The sequence below is a fragment of the Gadus macrocephalus genome, chromosome 17 (assembly GCF_031168955.1).
Source record: "Gadus macrocephalus chromosome 17, ASM3116895v1".
Taxonomy (NCBI): Eukaryota; Metazoa; Chordata; class Actinopteri; order Gadiformes; family Gadidae; genus Gadus; species Gadus macrocephalus.
Window position 1 is genome coordinate 6,774,682 of NC_082398.1, and position 19,341 is coordinate 6,794,022.

At 46.1% G+C, this 19,341-nt stretch overlaps 2 protein-coding genes across 2 annotated transcripts in view; one reads left to right on the plus strand and one right to left on the minus strand.

Moving 5' to 3' along the window:
* tdrd7b (tudor domain containing 7 b) overlaps positions 1 to 7,962 on the plus strand; it is a 24,883-nt gene extending 16,921 nt beyond the window's left edge. Inside the window, exons 14-20 of the mRNA XM_060035862.1 lie at positions 408 to 542; positions 1,215 to 1,325; positions 1,636 to 1,796; positions 2,465 to 2,703; positions 4,061 to 4,244; positions 5,277 to 5,437; positions 5,891 to 7,962. Coding sequence (XP_059891845.1) covers positions 408 to 542; positions 1,215 to 1,325; positions 1,636 to 1,796; positions 2,465 to 2,703; positions 4,061 to 4,244; positions 5,277 to 5,437; positions 5,891 to 6,111 — 1,212 coding nt within the window. The 3' untranslated portion in view covers positions 6,112 to 7,962. The remainder of the gene's footprint in view (positions 1 to 407; positions 543 to 1,214; positions 1,326 to 1,635; positions 1,797 to 2,464; positions 2,704 to 4,060; positions 4,245 to 5,276; positions 5,438 to 5,890) is intronic.
* Positions 7,612 to 14,327, minus strand: si:cabz01076231.1 (calcium-binding protein 2). Its single transcript, XM_060035684.1, has 8 exons — positions 14,128 to 14,327; positions 13,725 to 13,808; positions 13,090 to 13,219; positions 10,397 to 10,427; positions 10,137 to 10,280; positions 9,726 to 9,835; positions 8,940 to 9,087; positions 7,612 to 8,777 (listed from the first exon to the last, which is right to left on the minus strand). The coding sequence occupies exons 2-8, from the start codon at positions 13,805 to 13,807 to the stop codon at positions 8,749 to 8,751; spliced, it is 675 nt and encodes a 224-aa protein (XP_059891667.1). The 5' UTR covers position 13,808; positions 14,128 to 14,327; the 3' UTR covers positions 7,612 to 8,748.
* Positions 14,328 to 19,341: the final 5,014 nt, after the last annotated feature.

Sequence of the window (19,341 nt, forward strand, 5' to 3'; positions counted from 1 at the left end):
TACACCACGATATATGACTAACGATAAATACAAAATGGCTGTGAAAAGGCAAAGTGCTGGATTTCGGTCTTTATTCATGGTCCAAACTGAGTATTTCATTTACTCGTCTTATAGTTTTCTTCATTCTTGTCTTGAGCGCCACCTCGAGGAGCAGGGAAATCTGTTTAGAGCGCCTTATTTTATGTCTATCTCTTCAGGTATAAAGCATGAAAAAGCAAAATAAAATGTTCCCCAATTTTTTTTATAAAAATACAACATCGATATTTGGCGCCAGCGTATCGATTCCTGATCGCATGAAGAAGGGCGACGATGTATCGCCGTCTCGATATACGTGTCCCACCGCCCCTTAGTTGTGATCAGCATGTGGTCCACGTCTCCTCTGGTAAGCCTCTCCTCCCCGGCTGCAGATCACCAACCTGCACGGCAGCCGTGTGCTGGACCTGCTCTTCGTGGACCTGGGGGTGCAGGCGTCCGTGGAGGTCTTCGAGCTCCGAGAGATCCCGCCGCAGTTCCTCCGAGACCTCACCACCATCCCACCACAGGTGTGTGTGTGAGTGAGTGAGTGAGTGAGAGAGTGAGAGAGTGAGAGAGTGAGAGAGTGAGAGAGTGAGTGAGTGAGTGAGTGAGTGAGTGAGTGTCATTCATTCATTCATTCATTCATTGAATCCCTGAATGTGAGTAACCAATCACATTCAGGGATTCAATGACCATGGCTGGCTCCTCCCACTTGGTGCGACAGGGTCCCCCAACAAATTAATTGTTGTGTACTGATGAACTGTACTGAAGCTGTGTGCTGGCATTAAGTGGGCGGCATGTGTCTCAGGAGGTAGAGCGGTTTGGCTGGTAACCGGAAGGTTGCTATTTCGATCCCAAGCTCCTCCCAGCTTGGGATCGGAAGTGTTCCTGAGCACCACACCCTAACCCTCACTACTCCTGCCGAGCTGGCTGTCGCCACACGTGGTTGGCTCCGCCGTTGGTGTCTGAATGTGGGATTGTGGGAATGAATGTGGGAATGTTAGGCAGTATTGGAAAGTGCTTTGAGTGGCCACTAGTTAGAAAAGCGCTGTAAATGTCCATCATCATCGTCATCAAACTGTTGTGTACTGATGCATAAGCTGTGTGCGTGCGTAAAGTTATTTTAGCTGGCGGTTCTTGGCAGCAAAATGCCACCGAACAGTCCCAGACCCTCATGTTCTCCCACGGTGTGTGTTCAGGCCGTACGTTGCCGTCTGGCGGAGCTGGACCTGGGTCTGGGGGCCTGGAGCCCTGAGGCCGTCCAGTGGCTCCGAGAGAGGGCTCTCAGCTCCCCGAGCTGCTCCATCAAGGTGGGTGGGGCCGGACTTCACCATTCATGGGGACCTGGTTGAGGACTCTCCATGTCCTCAGGGGTTGAAGATGTTCACATGGATTTCATGTTGAGGATTAAAAAACATATCTCTGATTAACTGATTAACTCTCTCATGTTAACAATCATGTTGTTAACTAGTTATTATTCAAATTTGTAACAGTAAGTTTCTTTCTTTCGTCCTTTCTGTATTTCCGTTTTTCTTTAATTATTTTCCACTTCTCCTTCCTTCCTTCCTTCCTTCCTGACCCTTCCTCCCTCCCTCCCTCCCTCCCTCCCTACCTTTCCAGGTGGCCAAGGTGGATGGCGCCAAGCGCTGCGTTCACGTGCACCTCTTCACCGACAAGAGCTCCACTGATAACGAGCACAGCCTGAACCGCCAGATGCTGCAGTCGCAGCTGTTTAGGCAGCAGCCGGACGCCTACCTCACCAGCCACAGGTCACTAAAGGGGTGATATCATGTTTTTTCAACTTTTTACTTTGCTTTAGATGTATGCATGTATGTTTTACATCAAGTCAACATGTCTGAGCCAGGGGGAGTGTTCACGCCCGCCGAGAACGCCCCTAAATAAGTATGTGAAACAGCTTGTTTACGCATTTACTCCCGTAATAGTGTGACGTCAGACTGCAGTTGGCGGTGCTGTAGTGCAGAAGTCAAGCCTCCTGGCTACCCGCAATGTTTACAACTTCTCGGGGGGGGTGAATTTGCCGACACATGCGCAAAGCGTTCGACTTCAAGTTTCAAGTTGCAAGTTTTATTCTAACCCAAATGCAATTATCAACCCTAAAAAAGCATAATATGGGATCTTTAAATGGTTTACGGTTGGTAGGTAAGAAGCCCACTGCCGTTATGATGTTTTAATCATTCACCAATTCATTAAAAGCTTTATTTTTTAGAGGCAGCGATCGGGCCATAGTACATTCATTGCTGCAGTATTTTCAGTGCTGTTGTGGTGCTTTTCTTTGCTCTGAACCTGTGAGATAAGCACAACTCATTTGAATATAACGGATGGAAAGTAAGAAATGGTAGTATGAAATAAGTCTCCTGAACTAAATGAATGTGGAATTATGAAATAAAAGTGCCAACAAATAAATGAAATACAGAACTTGATTTCACAGCAACGTGAAGGCACCTTCCCCCCCGGCATCCTCGACCACCAAGGGCAGCGTGGAGGCCACCAACGGGAGCTCCGGGCCCCCCGCCCAGCCCCCGCTGAGGAGGACTTTATCTGGGCTGGGCTCCAGAGGAAGAGGAGGGGACGGAGGAGGCGGAGGAGGAGGAGGGGGGATGAGCCCCCTTGGTACTGGCTCTCCGACTCCTCTCCAGCTGCCCCCACTGTTGGAGCTCCCCCCAGTGGGTAAGGACATACTTGAGGTGCCAGTTCAGGTTAAGGGGGTTTGAAATGAGTTCATAAGCCGATGCTTATGAAACAATGCATGCTGATCACATCCCCTTAACATTTACCTCAGATCTACTTAAATACATTCATTAGGTCTTCGTAAATGATGTGGACTTTCATCATTAACACGTTTATTTGGTTAATTTTTACAAAAAATGAAATATCATATCATATTAACATACTTAATTTACAAAGGGGACATCAAATACGTTTGAAAGCTTGATGAAGAACACATCATCAACATCTTACTACTATGTAATAGCAGGCCTGTCGGACAAGTTACTCCGGCACACTTTGTCACTGAGCATGTGCCAAGCAGCCTGCAGCACACACACACACACTTGCACACACGCACGCTGACACAGACGTTTCATGACAACGGCAGCACAGGATCAACATAACGCCCCCGCCTTCGACACACTCTCCCAGCTGAGACGTTGTGTCTATAGACAACACTTTTTTTTTTTTTTTTATATTACGCACCTCCTTGAGCATCCTGCAATGTCTTGCGATATTGATATCCCCAATTCAAATTGAGCCAATAGTAGTTGCCATGTCCTGTGCCAGCCGCGTGTTAATGACGCTTCGGTCCGCATTTGCATGTCATTGAGTGGCCCACTAAATGATAATCAGCCTGTTGCCATTTGTTCCCACTGCTTTTCAGAGTCATTTGTTCTGAACGCTAATAGTTATGTCTTATCATAACCCTAAAAGTACACATCATAAAAAAAATTACAATGCATGATTTCACTGCTGTACACGTTGGAGGAAATCTTTATTTTTTATTATTATCACTGACAACAGTTAGCTGAACATTATAGGGTCCCGTCCTTCCACTCACTGTTTTTTCTCAGTTAAAACCAGAAATCAACAAAAAAATTCAAGACGCCTTTCTTCTTTGTTGTTTCTTCTATTTGTCTCTAACTCATGCTCCAATCATCCATTCATCGATCAATGCTTTGGGTGTTGTGAATGCAACAGAATATATGATGCATCGTTGCTGTACCATTTATGATGATCGCGATGAGTTCTGCCCGTTCTGCCTCCACGCTGTCTGTGGTCAAACCAAAACAAACTACAGTGACAGCGGCCGCACTTATCCCACCTCTTACAAACCTAGAACCTATGTCATATCCCTCAGAGCTGCTCCTCCTCTCCTCCAGGCAGCAACAGGGACGCCTCAATGAGCCCTAACTGCTCCTCCTCTCCCCCAGGCAGCAACATGGACGCCTCAATGAGCCCTAACTGCTCCTCCTCTCCTCAGGCAGCAACATGGACGCCTCAATGAGCCCTAACTGCTCCTCCTCTCCCCCAGGCAGCAACATGGACGCCTACGTGTCGGTGGCCTGCCACCCGGGCCACTTTGTGCTGCAGCCCTGGGGGGAGCTGTACAAGCTGGTGGCCCTGATGGGGGAGATGATCCTGCACTACAACCAGACGGAGGACCCCCCCATGCAGGTGGAGAAGCACCACATCTATGCCGCCAAGGTGGAGAACAAGTGAGTCTGTGTTCAGTTCAGTACTTTATTTGTCCTGTAAGGCAAATTTGGTTTACAGCAATGGTAAAGACACAAATAATATAAAAAGACATGAGACAAAACAATCGGACAAATACAGCCAATAAAATAAAATACCGCTGTTCGCTAATAAAAGTCTTGGTCTGTGTTCTTTCTACTCTGTTTCATGTTGTTCCGTGTCCCTGTCCCCCCATGCTGTCCCTGTTAACCCCCCATGCTGTCCCTGTTAACCCCCCATGCTGTCCCTGTTAACCCCCCATGCTGTCCCTGTTAACCCCCCATGCGGTCCCTGTTAACCCCCCATGCTGTCCCTGTCCCCCCATGCTGTCCCTGTTAACCCCCCATGCTGTCCCTGTTAACCCCCCATGCTGTCCCTGTTAACCCCCCATGCTGTCCCTGTTAACCCCCCATGCTGTCCCTGTCCCCCCCATGCGGTCCCTGTTAACCCCCCATGCTGTCCCTGTTAACCCCCCATGCTGTCCCTGTTAACCCCCCATGCTGTCCCTGTTAACCCCCCATGCTGTCCCTGTTAACCCCCCATGCTGTCCCTGTTAACCCCCCATGCTGTCCCTGTTAACCCCCCATGCGGTCCCTGTTAACCCCCCATGCGGTCCCTGTTAACCCCCCATGCGGTCCCTGTTAACCCCCCATGCTGTCCCTGTTAACCCCCCATGCTGTCCCCATCCCCCCCATGCGGTCCCTGTTAACCCCCCATGCTGTCCCTGTTAACCCCCCATGCTGTCCCCATCCCCCCCATGCGGTCCCTGTTAACCCCCCATGCTGTCCCTGTTAACCCCCCATGCTGTCCCTGTTAACCCCCCATGCGGTCCCTGTTAACCCCCCATGCTGTCCCTGTTAACCCCCCATGCTGTCCCTGTTAACCCCCCATGCTGTCCCTGTTAACCCCCCATGCTGTCCCTGTTAACCCCCCATGCTGTCCCTGTTAACCCCCCATGCGGTCCCTGTTAACCCCCCATGCTGTCCCTGTTAACCCCCCATGCTGTCCCCCCCCAGCTGGCACCGGGTGCTGGTGAAGAGCGTGCTGACCAACGGCCTAGTGTCCGTGTACGAGCTGGACTATGGCCGCCATGAACTGGTGGGCCGCGCCCTTTTGCGGACCCTCACCCCGGAGTTCAGACGCCTCCCCTTCCAGGGGGTCACCGCCCAGCTCGCGGGTGAGTAGGGGGGAGGGGAGTGGTGTAGTTGAGGGACTTAACCTGCGTCCTGATTATTCTAGTGACCTTTTGAGCGACCCATGTTTAACACTTGGTCAAACCGAGTGCTCTAGTCAGTTCAGGAACCAGGGGAAGTTCCAGATGTTTTTTGAAGATAAGGAGTTGTTCTGTGTCATACCATATGGAGGAGTGTATGGCGTCAGTCTTAATCTCTCTCTCTCTCTCTCCCTCTCCCTCTCCCTCTCTCTCTCTCTCTCTCTCTCTCTCTCTCTCTCTCTCTCTCTCTCTCTCTCTCTCTCTCTCTCTCTCTCTCTCTCTCTCTCTCTCTCTCTCTCTCTCTCTCTCTCTCTCTCTCTCTCTCTCTCTCTCTCTCTCTCTCCCTCCCTCCCTCTCTCTCTCTCTCCCCCTCCCTCCCTCCCTCCCTCTCCCTCTCCCTCTTCCCCCCACCCCCAGGGGTGCGGCCCCGGCAGTGGTCGGAGGAGGCCTCCATCGTGTTCAGGAACCACGTGGAGAAGCGGCCCCTGGTGGCCCAGCTGGAGTCAGTGACGGAGGCAGCGTGCGCCTGGGACCGGAGGCTCAGCGTGTACCTGGTGGACACGTCGCGGGAGGAGAGCGACGTCTGGGTGCATGACATTATGACAGAGGTGGCCGAGGACCTGGCCAGCGCGCCGTGAGGAGGCCGCGGGCGCGGCCGGAGAGCCACCGCCGGGCCCCGTGTCCCCCACTCGTTTGTGTGCTGCTTGTTTTGATCCTTAAAAGAAGAGATGGAAGTCTGAGCTGCTTCTTGTGCACCGCTGAACATGGACGAAAGGAAGCAGAGGTTTTTATGGGTGGGGTATGGTTGTGTTAAGTGGAAGGGAGCTATGGCTGAAGGTGATGAGGTCCTCCCTGCTTTCTAGTTGTGTTCTGGGCTGTGCGCCGCTTATCTTGTGATTGTTGATACGATACACATGCTTTGCTTTGCACATTTATCCACTTGACGTGGACCACACAGCGAGACCACTTTAGGTGCACACACACACACACATACACACACACACACACACACACACACACACACACACACACACACACACACACACACACACACACACACACACACACACACACACACACACACACACACACACACACACACACACACACACACACACACACACACATACCCCTCTGCTAGATGAGGCTTCTATTCCAAAAGCTGACTTAGGTTGGTGCATCCATGTAATGTGTTGGCTGTCATGCTGGTGGGGGTTGACTAGGAATCAGCCACCCTTTGAGCCTGTGGGAGAGAGGGGTTCCCCACTGCTGGGACCACTGTGGACTCCAGACAACGCCGGACCAAATGCAGGACATAGCGAGAAGGGTATTCTGGGCTAAAGAATAAAGCGACAAAGAGGTGCCTCTGAGATATTGAGTGATTCCGTTTACAGACATCTCACCGGCCAGGAAGATGGAGACATGAATGTAAACCACTTTCAGCCTTTCTCCACTTATGCAAACCAGTCCTGTTCTGCCCGCTTTGTTTACCTGGTTGAATATGAACGCATTCATTTATCTAACTAGAAAGAAGATATTCCGCGTGTTTGAATGTGTTGGATGGACGTTACTGACGAGTTGAGGGTCAAATATCCAGTTTTTAAATGGCCGTTGGACACAATGTCAGTTGTGGAGTTTTACGGATTGAAGCTTATGTCCGTAGTTTTGCTTTGGTGTAGATTAGAAGATGAGATAACATTTAGTTTATGTTTTACCCTTTAATATACATTGTAGTTTGTTAAGCAAATGCATGATGAACAATTGGATACACAGTCAATTCAAGAAGGTAAATTGCAAAATCAATATTAGTTGTTTTTAAGTGACCAGGATGTGCAAAGAAAATCTCCTTGTTTTGTAAAAGAAAATGAAAAGAATATGCTGTGTTAGGGTTGAAAAAAAACTATTTGCTGTGAATGTGTGTTGAAGCCCATTTCCACACTTTGTATCTATATTGCCACTATATTTACCTCCTTTTCTCTTTCAACACTAAGGCCAATTCGGCATCCACTTTGTATTTCTCTCAAATTACTTAACTGTCTCTCCAAATGATGTGAATTACTTCGTTACTGTATAAGCTGGAGTCTCAAGACTCACAAATTATGCTTAGGAATGCTCTATGGAACAATTTTGAAAGCAGAATTGGCACATATAACTTAATAGTAAATATATTGTTTTACAGATAGTTTTACTATTAGAAATTAATAATATATGAATACGTTTGACGATTCGGTTTGTTCCTACAACTCTTAACACGTTAAACCTTTTGCAAACGTGTTGTCACACGAAAGCATGCGTGAATAAATGAGTATAATTGTGTTATTTCCCCCCCGGCTTGATAACTGCAAATGTTTGTCATTCTTTAAAACGACAGTCCTCGACAAAGCTGCTTTAAGCTGCATTATGGTTAGTAAATTATGAGATTATAGTGACATGAGTTTGAATTGCTGTGTTCATTTATTCTCTGAATAAAAGCCCATTATTTAATGGTTTCCATTTGTTAACCATGAGTGGTACAGGCTGTAAGACTAAACCACAGAGAGAAACAGCTCATTAAGTTTAACCTGGGTCTAAAGGCCAGTGCCCATAACACATGAGAATCTCCTGACTGTGGGCCTCCGATCTCTCTGAAGGCCTTGTGAGAGACATTTTTGGGTTAACACGATAAGCTGGTTGTGGTCACGGGATTCTTTTTTTTTATCACCTTTTATTAGTGCACAACAAAAGTAAAGTACATTGTTTACAAAGTTTCAAATTTTCAAAAATTCAAATTATTAAAATAGCAAAGCATACATTTTTTGTAATGGGTATTACAGTAAGGGGTTCATATTCTCACAAATGTAGGCACTATTTTTCTCAGTGACAAAGTACAGCTTCCTTATATGGTTCCTGGAATATACCATAGGATGACGCAGTCTATGCTTTAAGTTAAGATAGCATTCTTCTCAACTGATCACAAATATACTCTATAGTTATATTAGTGACAAAGTGCATCTGTGATGTACATTATCTGGAACGTTAAACTCAATTGTTATGTGTTCACTTATTCTTTGATACGTCTCCATGACAACCACGGACACAAGGGAAAAACATGCAAAGTTATTCATAGGTCAATTGTAGGTTATCACAAATGGACACCATAGCAACCACACACCGCTCGTAGCATTACTATTTCAACAGTGTTGCACCCGTCCATTCACTCTGCGTGAACGTGAGCCGCATCATAAAGAGGAGGAAGTGAACCACCGATGTCCTTACTCCAAAACATCTCCTGCCGGCTAGCGGATTGACAGCATCATCACAAACTCTGCAGAGGGATGAAAGACAGTCAGAATCATCCCATGTCGCCGACGCGCGAGTCAGACCCCTCTGTTTTCAGTAAGCCCCAAGAGAAATATATAGTCCATTATATATAGTCCATTATACTCTGATACTCAGAGCCTGAGTATCATGTGAAGTCTCCTCTCACCCTCGAAGTCGATGTCTCCGTCGGCGTTGATATCCAGCTCCTTCAGGATCTCCTCCAGCTCTCCTTTCTTCAGCTTCTCCCCCAGCAGCGTCTTCACCGCCTCCTTCATCTCCTCCTGGTTGATCTTCCCGTCCCCGTCCAGGTCGAACTGAGAGAGAGAGAAAGTGAGACAGAGACAGGGAGAGAGAATGACGGAGAGAGAGAGAGATGAAGAGGTAAGGAGACATGGGGATAACAGTGAACGAGAGTTTCTGTTCTCCACGACAGTTAATAGTTTGAACAAAAACATGAACACCTCAGATCAACATCAGTTATCTGAACGGCCGACTCCATATTGGTTGACATAGATATGATTCTATTTGTTCAGTTAAACTCTGTCTCTGATACATGAACTTTCAACAATGAAGTCCAATATTAACCATGCCAACTATTAACCGTATCAAACAGGGGAAGGACAACCTTTCAGAGACACTCGGAGGACGGTGAGGTGAGTGGCGAGGCGCTGTGGGGAGAGGCGCTGTGTGGAGAGACACTGTGGGGAGAGGCACTGTGGGGAGAGGCGCTGTGGGGAGAGGCGCTGTGGGGAGAGGCGCTGTGGGGAGAGGCACTGTGTGGAGAGGCACTGTGGGGAGAGGCGCTGTGGGGAGAGGCGCTGTGGGGAGATGCGCTGTGGGGAGAGGCACTGTGTGGAGAGGCGCTGTGGGGAGAGGCGCTGTGGGGAGAGGCACTGTGGGGAGAGGCGCTGTGGGGAGAGGCACTGTGGGGAGAGGCGCTGTGTGGGCCCACCTGAACGAAGGCGGACTGCAGCTCCTTCAGGCCCAGCATGTCCGCAGTCTCCCCCATCATCCTGGGACCCATCAGCTCGGTGAAGTCCTCAAAGTCCATCAGCCCCCCCACTGAGAAACACAGGTTGGAGGGGTGGGGAGGGGGAGGAGATGAGGGGAGGAGATGAGGAGAAGGGTAAGGAGGGGTGAGGACAGGTGAGGGGAGGAAGGGGAAGGGAGGGGAAGGGAGGGGAGATGAAAATAAAGTAAATAAAACTACAACATGAATTGAATGCACACCAAAACATACAAGAACATTGATACTCCAATGACTGTATAAACATTTATTATAGTCAGCAAGGACTTTACTTTTGAATCCAGGGTCCTCATTATTGAAGCTTCCCTTACTAACGTTTGTCTTCCTTCTACTCACTCCTCATCTTGATCTGCTGGACGATCTCCAGCAGCTCCATCTCGGTGGGCATGTAGCCCATGGTCCTCATGCACTCCGCCACGTCCTTGTAGTTGAGGTAGCCATCTTGGTCGTAGTCAAACTCTTTAAAGGCATCTGCCAACTCTAAGGGGGTGGCAGAATCAATTGTTACTGAGGCAAACAACAAAAGAATGGACGGACCAGAGAAAATTTGAATCTATGTTCAGTAAAGCATGAGGTGTCCCTTTGTTGTTACTCACCATCCAACTCTGCCTGAGCCAATTCTCTCTCCTGCATTCAAAAATCAAATGATCACACAAACAAAATGTATTAAACCATTTGGATAACACTTACTGTTTCACAATGCCTCAATCCGACAAAGAAATAAAATATGATAGCGTCGGATAGCGTCATCGTTGCCAGCCTACAGCCAGCCAGCCACGTTATTGATGAATGAGGGGGATCCAGATGTCGTAATTACGTGATCCTGATGCCGTAATTACGAGATATTTTCTCATAATTACGAGATCCTGATCTTTTCTCGTAATTACGAGATATTGATGTCGTAATTACGAGATCCTGGTGCGCTAACGGCTAGATAAGGTGTGAAACTTTTTTTTATTTGGTGAATGCTCAGCGCAACCGTAGATTTCATTGGATCATTGCTTATTAAAATGCTAGTTTCACAACGACGGTACGAAAAAAGTATCATAAAGTTGCCATGGGTCGTTATCATGGGGATAACACAGGCGGGTTTCTCTTTCTTAAACCAAATAGTGTTTGAATTACACCAGAAACAGTGGGCTCACTGGCTCTTTAAGGGAATGAGGGCTTCTCTTGGGATTTTGAGGTATCTCGTTAATTCAGAAAAACGGAGCAATACTTTTTTAACCATTATGTGATGCCCACTAATGTGTGCCCACATTTGTGTATATTAAGTTTTTATATACTACACCATTTTATATTATTAAGACACTTTATTTCCTACTAAATTTATCTTATTTTGTATGAGCAATATCTTTTATAGTTTTACATTTTCACAATGCAAGTGCACTATCCTGCCAGTAGGAGGCACAGTAATATTGTGGTTTGCCTGAATCCCCGTGAGATCCTCATAACTAATGAGGATCTGAAAAGACAAGTCACGGCCGTGTCAGCATTCTTTTCTCTTTGTTTCAGGTGGGTTATGTGTTTAAAATGTAAAACAAGTTGATGTTAGTGATTGGATAATGTGTAGTGAAATGTTTTAGTAAAGTATGAGTGTGAAAATGAGTACATGATGTGTAGCTAGTAAGGTCCGACGCTCGCCGAGAGATTTGTAATGGCGGCGCCGTTGGAAGTTTTGCCGTTAAGCTAGTAGCTTTAAGCTAGTACCGACCACGCTCGTCTCTACCTTTTTGTTTTATTGTAATAACACCACACGTGGCTCACTTCTTGACGTTTTGTAAAATGTTAAAACGTTTATTGATTGTTGTAAAGTACTTTAAAGGTACTGATAAAAACGGGTTAAGAAAAGTTATTTGAAGTTCAGTAATAAGAAAATGTTTGATATAGTTTACAAGGTAGGTACTGTTAAAAATACTAGTCCAGTAAAACCTAATGGGTTTTAAGAGTATTAAAGATGCACTTTGTACAAACTGTTTATTGTATCAGAGACAAGAGAGATGAAAGAACAACACTGTGAGAAAAGGTGTGTTTTGAATTAAGAGTATTTTTTGTGTATTTTGGTTTGTTTAAAGAACATGGAAAATATGTCTAATTAGACAACATATGCAGTAATATGATGCTGAGTTTAAAATGTATGGACAATGTGAAGATAAACAGTAACCTTCAGTAAATTGAGAAGTTAAATGAATAAATATAACTAATGAGGATCTGAAAAGACAAGTCACGTCTCCCGTGTCAGCATTCTTTTCTCTTTGTTTCAGTTATCTATAATCTGTCCACGGCGATCCCACCTGGGACCCGTTACAGATTCTTGGGGGCTCGTCCGGGATCGGCGCCACCTTCTGGCCGGACGCTGATCCATCCTAATGACATCTGGGACCAATGACCGACGCTGACGTGTGTGGAGGCCTGCTGTGAACGTGAACGAGTGGAGAACCCTGTCCCAGAACCGAGACTGTGCATTACCGAACTGTATAACCTATCGTGAGGTAGGAGAGGAGCAACTATTCCAATTTCAAGAATTCAGAAAAAATGACTAAATTGATATTCTTTAAAGGTGAAACCACTCACCGAATGTGTGTAGGATAGGAGGGACTTATGAGGACATTCTGAACGTGTCCTTGTAATCACTTAAACCTTCCACTGTTCATATCCTTGACGTAATGCAGAATCCCATTTGTGAATTGTTAGACGACGCACTTGAAATGCATTCAAGCAAACTAATGAGGCAGATAAACAGAAATCCACGGTAGGCTTAAGAGCTCTTAACCTGGGAGTGGATTAACACACACACACACACACACACACACACACACACACACACACACACACACACACACACACACACACACACACACACACACACACACACACACACACATACACACACACACACACACACACACACACACACACACACACACACACACACACGCAGGCACACACACACACACACACACACACACACACACACACACACACACACACACACACACACACACAGGCACACACACAAACAACCTCAAAAGGTCAGAGGTATGCTGCATGAGTTCGATTGCCTTTTCTTTGTTTCTAAGTATATGTTTTGTATGAGTAGTGTTGTGTTTATAAAGTCAAGAGGTGCTTTGATATAATGTAATAGAACACAATAGGATACATAACTGAGATAATAAAACCAGTTGAAAAAACAGTACTTTCATGTCCAATATCCTACCAACACATAACCAAAACTGAGTCAAACACCTCGTTTATAGACCTGGGTGTTCCTGGTGTGCGATTTACGTACCGCCCCGAACACGCTGTTGAGCACCGACGTGTACACCACGGTCATGGCCTCCGTGGTCTTCTTCTTGGTCTTCTTCTTGGACTTCTTGGGGGGCTCGGAAGACGAGCCCGACTGGGAGCCGCTCTCCGGACTACAGGATCAGAGACAAAAATCAAGAAATCAAATGAGACTGAACTTTTAAATAACAACTGGAAACTGCTGCTAATGACAAAAGCATAGTCAAAGTCACCTTGATTATAAATAGTGATCCGGTTCTACATTCACTGCGTATTCAGACACATGATACATGTATGCATTTCATTGATGAGTGGTTAGGTTAAGGGCTAGTGCTATTCAAGGATATTGTGGGCGACAGTAGCTCAGGAGGTAGAGCGGGTTGACTGGTTGCTAATTAGATCCCTGGCTCCTCCTAGCAGAGTGTCGAGGTGAGCAAGACACCTCACACAGACTGCTCCCGACGAGCTGTACTTTGATTTGTTGGAATCCGAAGAGTCTTACAATGCAATCACTGAGTTCATTCTTGGCATGGGACTTGAACCCATAACCCTGGTACTGTCATTTTCAGGCTCTAGTATCGGTTGGGATTGACAGCGTCAATCATAACAAAGATAAGGGGTGGGCAAAACTAATCCTACCACTCTGCTGAGGACGTGGAGACATTGGAGGTGATTGAGTGGGAGGAGGTGGTCGAAGGAGTCCTCTCTGCTGCCTTGGGCATGCTACAGGGGGGGAGCAGAGAGAAATATTTCATAGGTCACAGAGTTATACAGAGACAGCACTTCAGAGCTGACTGGACTGGGTGTCAGTACACAGGATGGGGTCAGGTGTTCCACTCATTAAACTTCTGATTACGTTTCCCAGTACCTTTTAGTTTATCAAATTGAATTACTGAAATGTCGATTTACATTTTAATTGACAAATTAACCAACATAGGCCTACTTCTAGCACTAACAACTTTATCCCTTTATTGTCAGATCGCCCTATCCAGCTCACAAATGTTAGCCTAGAGGAGCAACAGTTTAACATGGCCTTGCTCACCTGGTTCACAACTCCTGAAAAAGAGAGAAAGGGGAAACGGTGTCCTCCTCTTTTTCTGTTCTTCTCTGATCCACGGAGGTCTCACTCTCTCCCTTCTTCTTCTTCTTCTTCTTCTTCTTCTTCTTCTTCTTCTTCTTCTTCTTCTATTCTTCTTTGGTCCGCGGAGCTCTGAACTCTCCCTTCCTGAGAGGCTTAAAGTGTTAATGACCTCACCTGGCTCAAGGAGCGGTCAGAGATTAGAGAGCAGGACGTCACGTGAGAGACCAGGTACGGACACATCCGATTAGTATGACGTATAAAACACATAGTTGGATTTGAGGTTTAAATGTCAGGGCAATTAGCAGTGTGTCAATTAGCAGATGAACATTTTTTGCTATCTTGCTAAAGGAACCCAGCACTTTTCGGCTGGGTGTCAAAACATACTACAATAACGATCCTGTACACAAGCCATGCAAATTAATATGGATATTTGTCATGATCTCTATAAAAAAAATCCTATACCTTGAGGGTGTGTTTGAACATTGGCCTGCATTGTGCTGGTCGCTAGAATGCTGGGCGAGGGTCCGAGCACTTTTCTAGGCTGCCAAGGTAACCCCCTAGCCTAAGGGGATCCTTTTCAAGACATCTCACTAGTTCATTGGCTCTCAAGTCTGAGTCATAATAACTCCTTCTTTGCTGCAGTAAGACTGTACCCAAACACAGACTCACACAATTGGAGTGAGCTTTTATTTAATAAAATCCAATTACTGAAATGTCGATTAACATTTTAGTTGACGAAAAAACAACATAGGCCTGCATAGAAGAGACTTGTCAGACACACAAAAGGAAATTCATAAGTAGCTTTAAATGAGTCTAGGATCAAATGAAAATTATCAGCTTTTGCTTTTCATTTCCTAGAATGATCATCTCAAATATACAAAGGGAGCGCTCTGGCTGCAGAGTCCAGCATGTTTCTATAGTAGCCAAGAACAGAAAACTTGCTCTAGAAAGGATTCCTTTTTAAACCTACCTCAGGTTCACATTTTTTCTTGAGTGTTATCTGTCAAATAAAGTGTTCCCATTCCATTTTGAAGTATTTCTTTTTTTCAGGACAGAACCGATCCCTTGGCATTGTCTGACGATATTCTTTATGAGAGATACAGATTCGGCATTTATTTAAAGGTCCCATGACATGAAAATCTCAATTTATGAGGTTTTCTAACATAAATATGAGTTCCCCTAGCCTGCCTATGGTCCCCCAGTGGCTAAAACTTACGTTTGGTGTAAAACGAGCACTAGCTGTTCTGCTCGCCTTTGAAAAAACGGAGGCTCAAGCGCGCTGATTTGGAAATCTGTGCTCATGACGTCATGAGGAATCTCAGCTCCTCCCCTTACTCTGCCTGGCCCGCCCAGAGACGTTGGCCCGCCAATGAGACTCGACCATGCGAGCGCCACATGTGTGTGTGTGAATACACACACTGTAACGCAAGTGTTTCTTGTCGGTTCTTTGACGTGTCTTGTATTTCCACAACGAGACTGTCGTGGGGGTTATCTGAGCCATGGTTGAGAAGGAATTGGGGGAAAGGAACTTTGGTTTGACTCGCTGAAGTACATGAACTGCGACATGCCGCCGGTTGCCGCGAGGCACCATCGCCCGGCAGCGGGCAGCCGGCCGCAGGCAGCGCGCGGTTCAGTCGACTTCAGGTTGATGTGAAAGTGGAAGAACCAGAGACGTCGCAGAACCCGACAAAGTCGTTTGTGATTCATAATATCGTCTGGAGGCGCACACAATATGTTATATGATATAGATATCTATGTATTATATGATATTATTTAGATATAGAGCTCCAGGACTGTAACGCAAGTGTTGTACACTTCCTTGTTATTTGGATAACCGTTCTGCTGTTGGTGTGATGGCGCTCTCGTATCTGGTATTTCTACAACGAGACTCGTATTGGGGGTTATCTCAGCCAAGGTTGAGAATGAATTGGGGGGAAGGAACTTTGGCTTTGACTCCCTCAAGAACATGAACCACGACAAGGAGGAGAAATGGATCTTTGCCGGGCAGCGCTTATGCACCTCCGCCTCCGGCGGTGGTCCCTCAGCGGGGCTCAAGCGGGAGACATTCGCCGCCAACAATCCCTTTCTCCTCCATGTCGTGGTTCATGTTCTTGAGGGAGTCAAAGCCAAAGTTCCTTCCCCCCAATTCATTCTCAACCTTGGCTGAGATAACCCCCAATACGAGTCTCGTTGTAGAAATAGCAGATACGAGAGTCCGACGTGTTATGCGCCATCACACCAACAGCAGAACGGTTATCCAAATAACAAGGAAGTGTACAACACTTGCGTTACAGTCCTGGAGCTCTATATCTAAATAATATCATATACATAGATATCTATATCATATAACATATTGTGTGCGCCTCCAGACGATATTATGAATCACAAACGACTTTGTTGGGTTCTGCGACGTCTCTGGTTCTTCCACTTTCACATCAACCTGAAGTCGACTGAACCGCGCGCTGCCTGCTGCCGGCTGCCGGCTGCCGGGCGATGGTGCCTCGCGGCAACCGGCGGCATGTCGCAGTTCATGTACTTCAGCGAGTCAAATCAAAGTTCCTTTCCCCCAATTCCTTCTCAACCATGGCTCAGATAACCCCCACGACAGTCTCGTTGTGGAAATACAAGACACGTCAAAGAACCGACAAGAAACACTTGCGTTACAGTGTGTGTATTCACATTGATGTGGACGTTGAAGAACCAGGAACGTCGGAGAACCCAACGCGGTCGTTTGAGATTCATAATATCGGCTCACACAGCTTTTGGCCGTGATAATATATATTATATGATATAGATATCTGTGTAGGCTATATGATAATATTTAGATATAGAGCTCCAGGACTCCCGTGTGTTCTAGAATATTTACAGAACACGGCTAAAGGCTGTGTGCGGCTCGCCATTGCGATACATCCACTGTAAACAGAGCGCATGGTGGCTGCAAGCTGCTCAGGGCCACACCCCCACCCTCCTCCTTGACACGCCCACCGAAACAGCGCATTTGGGGGAAGCTCAATGTGCGACTGGCTCGGAGTGGCTGTAACTCTGCACCACGGCTGAATTTAGGGAACGTCTTTGAATACTGTGTTAGTTGCCCACTAATACCTATATTAAAGAATGCATAAAATAGCATGTCATGGGACCTTTAAGGCATTTATTTAATGGTAAAGATATTATTAATCAATGGCGTAAATATCGACGGTGCAACCGGTGCAGCTGCCCGGGTTGCCCCCCCCCCCCCCCCAGCGCAAGGCAGGCACGGTCCAACCCCGCTCCCCCCCCCCCTGCACCCAAGGAAAAAGTTAGTCTGGAGCCCTGATGCCATCATGGCCGATGAGGGCAGGGACGGAAAAACAGAACAGCTGTCACTCTGTGCGAGATATGTTGCAGATGGTGCTCTAAGGGAAAGGCTCCTATCCCTTACAGACTTAATATATTTTGATGCTGCATCAATATGCACTGCAATTGAGAATCAATTATTAGTGAATAATATTGATGACTTGAGATGTGTGGCACAGACTTATGAGGGAGCAGCTGTCATGGGTGGGGCACTGGGGGGCATACAAGCCCATTTTCGAAAGAAGCACCCTGAACCCTTGTATGTGCATTGTTGTGCACATGAATTAAATCTTGTCTTATGTCACACGTGTAGACCAGTTTCTGAGGCCAAAGAGTTTTTTTGACATGCTTTTTTCAATTCTTCTCTTGTGAACCATCACATTTTTGAAGGAACTCAAAAAAATCTAGGGTTGCAGCAAACTGAACTTGACCAGTTATCCACCACACGCTGGGCATGTCATCTGCGTTCCATGAACGCAGTACTTGCCAACTTCCCTGCCATCATCAAGTGCCTCTCCACTATTAACACACCCCTTGCTGTGGGATTGAAGGCAAAACTCTGTAAACTCTCTTCAATCTATTTGCTGTTTGTTTTCCAGTCCCTCCTCTCAGTTACAGCAGGTTTGCATAGATACCTGCAGAAGGAGACCATTGATCTTGCCCAAGCAGTGGCCTACAAAAATGCAGTGACTGATTCTCTTAAGGAGAAATGCAGCGATGATACTGCTGATCTGCATGCTCAGGCTGTGGCCCTATGAGGCCAATGACATATCAGTACCAGAGCCATCCTCTTTCCAGAAGCGGAAGGCAAAACGGATGGAAGCAGTGGGGCAGGTAGTGAGGTTAGTCATTCCTCAAGGTTATAAAAAAATATATATATATATTCTTTCCTTGTTTAGATAGAATGATTTAAGAAATTGTTAAAAGGTTTTCTGATGTGAATGAAGAATTGCTGGAAGGAATTATGGCGTGCTGTCTCAACATCTAAAAAATTCCTTTCTGAGCCAGATTGGACAGCACTGGCACTTCACTATCGCATGGACCTTAAGTCAGAAGAGGTGGTGATAGCCAGAGGCGCAGAACAGAGGGTGGTGGTGATGTAGGGAACATGCTTGCAGTATATAACCTGCTAGATGCAGACATGTTCCCCTCTCTCAAGGCAAACGTTCAGGCTGCAATAACCATACCAGTCAGCAGCTGCAGTTGCGAAAGGTCCTTCAGTGCTTTAAGACGTCTCCATACCTGGCTCAGAAGGACCATGGAGCAAAAGAGACTCCATCACCTACCAGTGATGTCTGTTGAGAGTGATGTTCTGGAGAAAATAGATCCTGAACGAGTGATTGATAGATTTGCCTCCTTGACAGTGAGGCGACATAGTTTAGTGCTCCCAAAATAGTGGTCTGTCTCCAATAGTATTAGTCAGGTTGTACTTGTTGATTTTTTTGTTGAATTTTTGCATGTTGATACAATAATCCAATATTAATTCAACGAAAGATCGAAATTAGAAATTCGCATTTTACTTTGTCTTCACATTTTTTGTATCCATTTTCCATACATACCATGTATAGTGTACTTTGAAAACCAATGTGTTTCATTAACTGTGTAAATACAAAGAAAATTGGAAAATATGGTCATTTCTGAGATTCTGTCGACCAATCAATGGACAGCGTTTTAGCTCTTTTTAGAATGAAATTGAATATAACTCAAATTTGTAATTACAGTATTACCCTCCCTTCATCCAAACAGTATTTTTTTCTTTCATCACTTTAGTGGTTCGGAACTTACATTATTTAGCTCACACTGCCATACATTGGCTTAGACATGCAACAGCATAATAGC

What these genes read in the sequence shown, in the direction of transcription:
- si:cabz01076231.1 (XM_060035684.1), bottom strand. Translation starts at nt 13,807, where the DNA reads ATGCCCAAGGCAGCAGAGAGGACTCCTTCGACCACCTCCTCCCACTCA. An exon ending in CCAGCAGATCAAGATGAGGA is followed by an intron (nt 9,836 to 10,136) that starts GTGAGTAGAAGG and finishes TGTGTTTCTCAG; the next exon opens with TGGGGGGGCTGATGGACTTT. An exon ending in TGCAGTCCGCCTTCGTTCAG is followed by an intron (nt 9,088 to 9,725) that starts GTGGGCCCACAC and finishes TCTCTCTCTCAG; the next exon opens with TTCGACCTGGACGGGGACGG.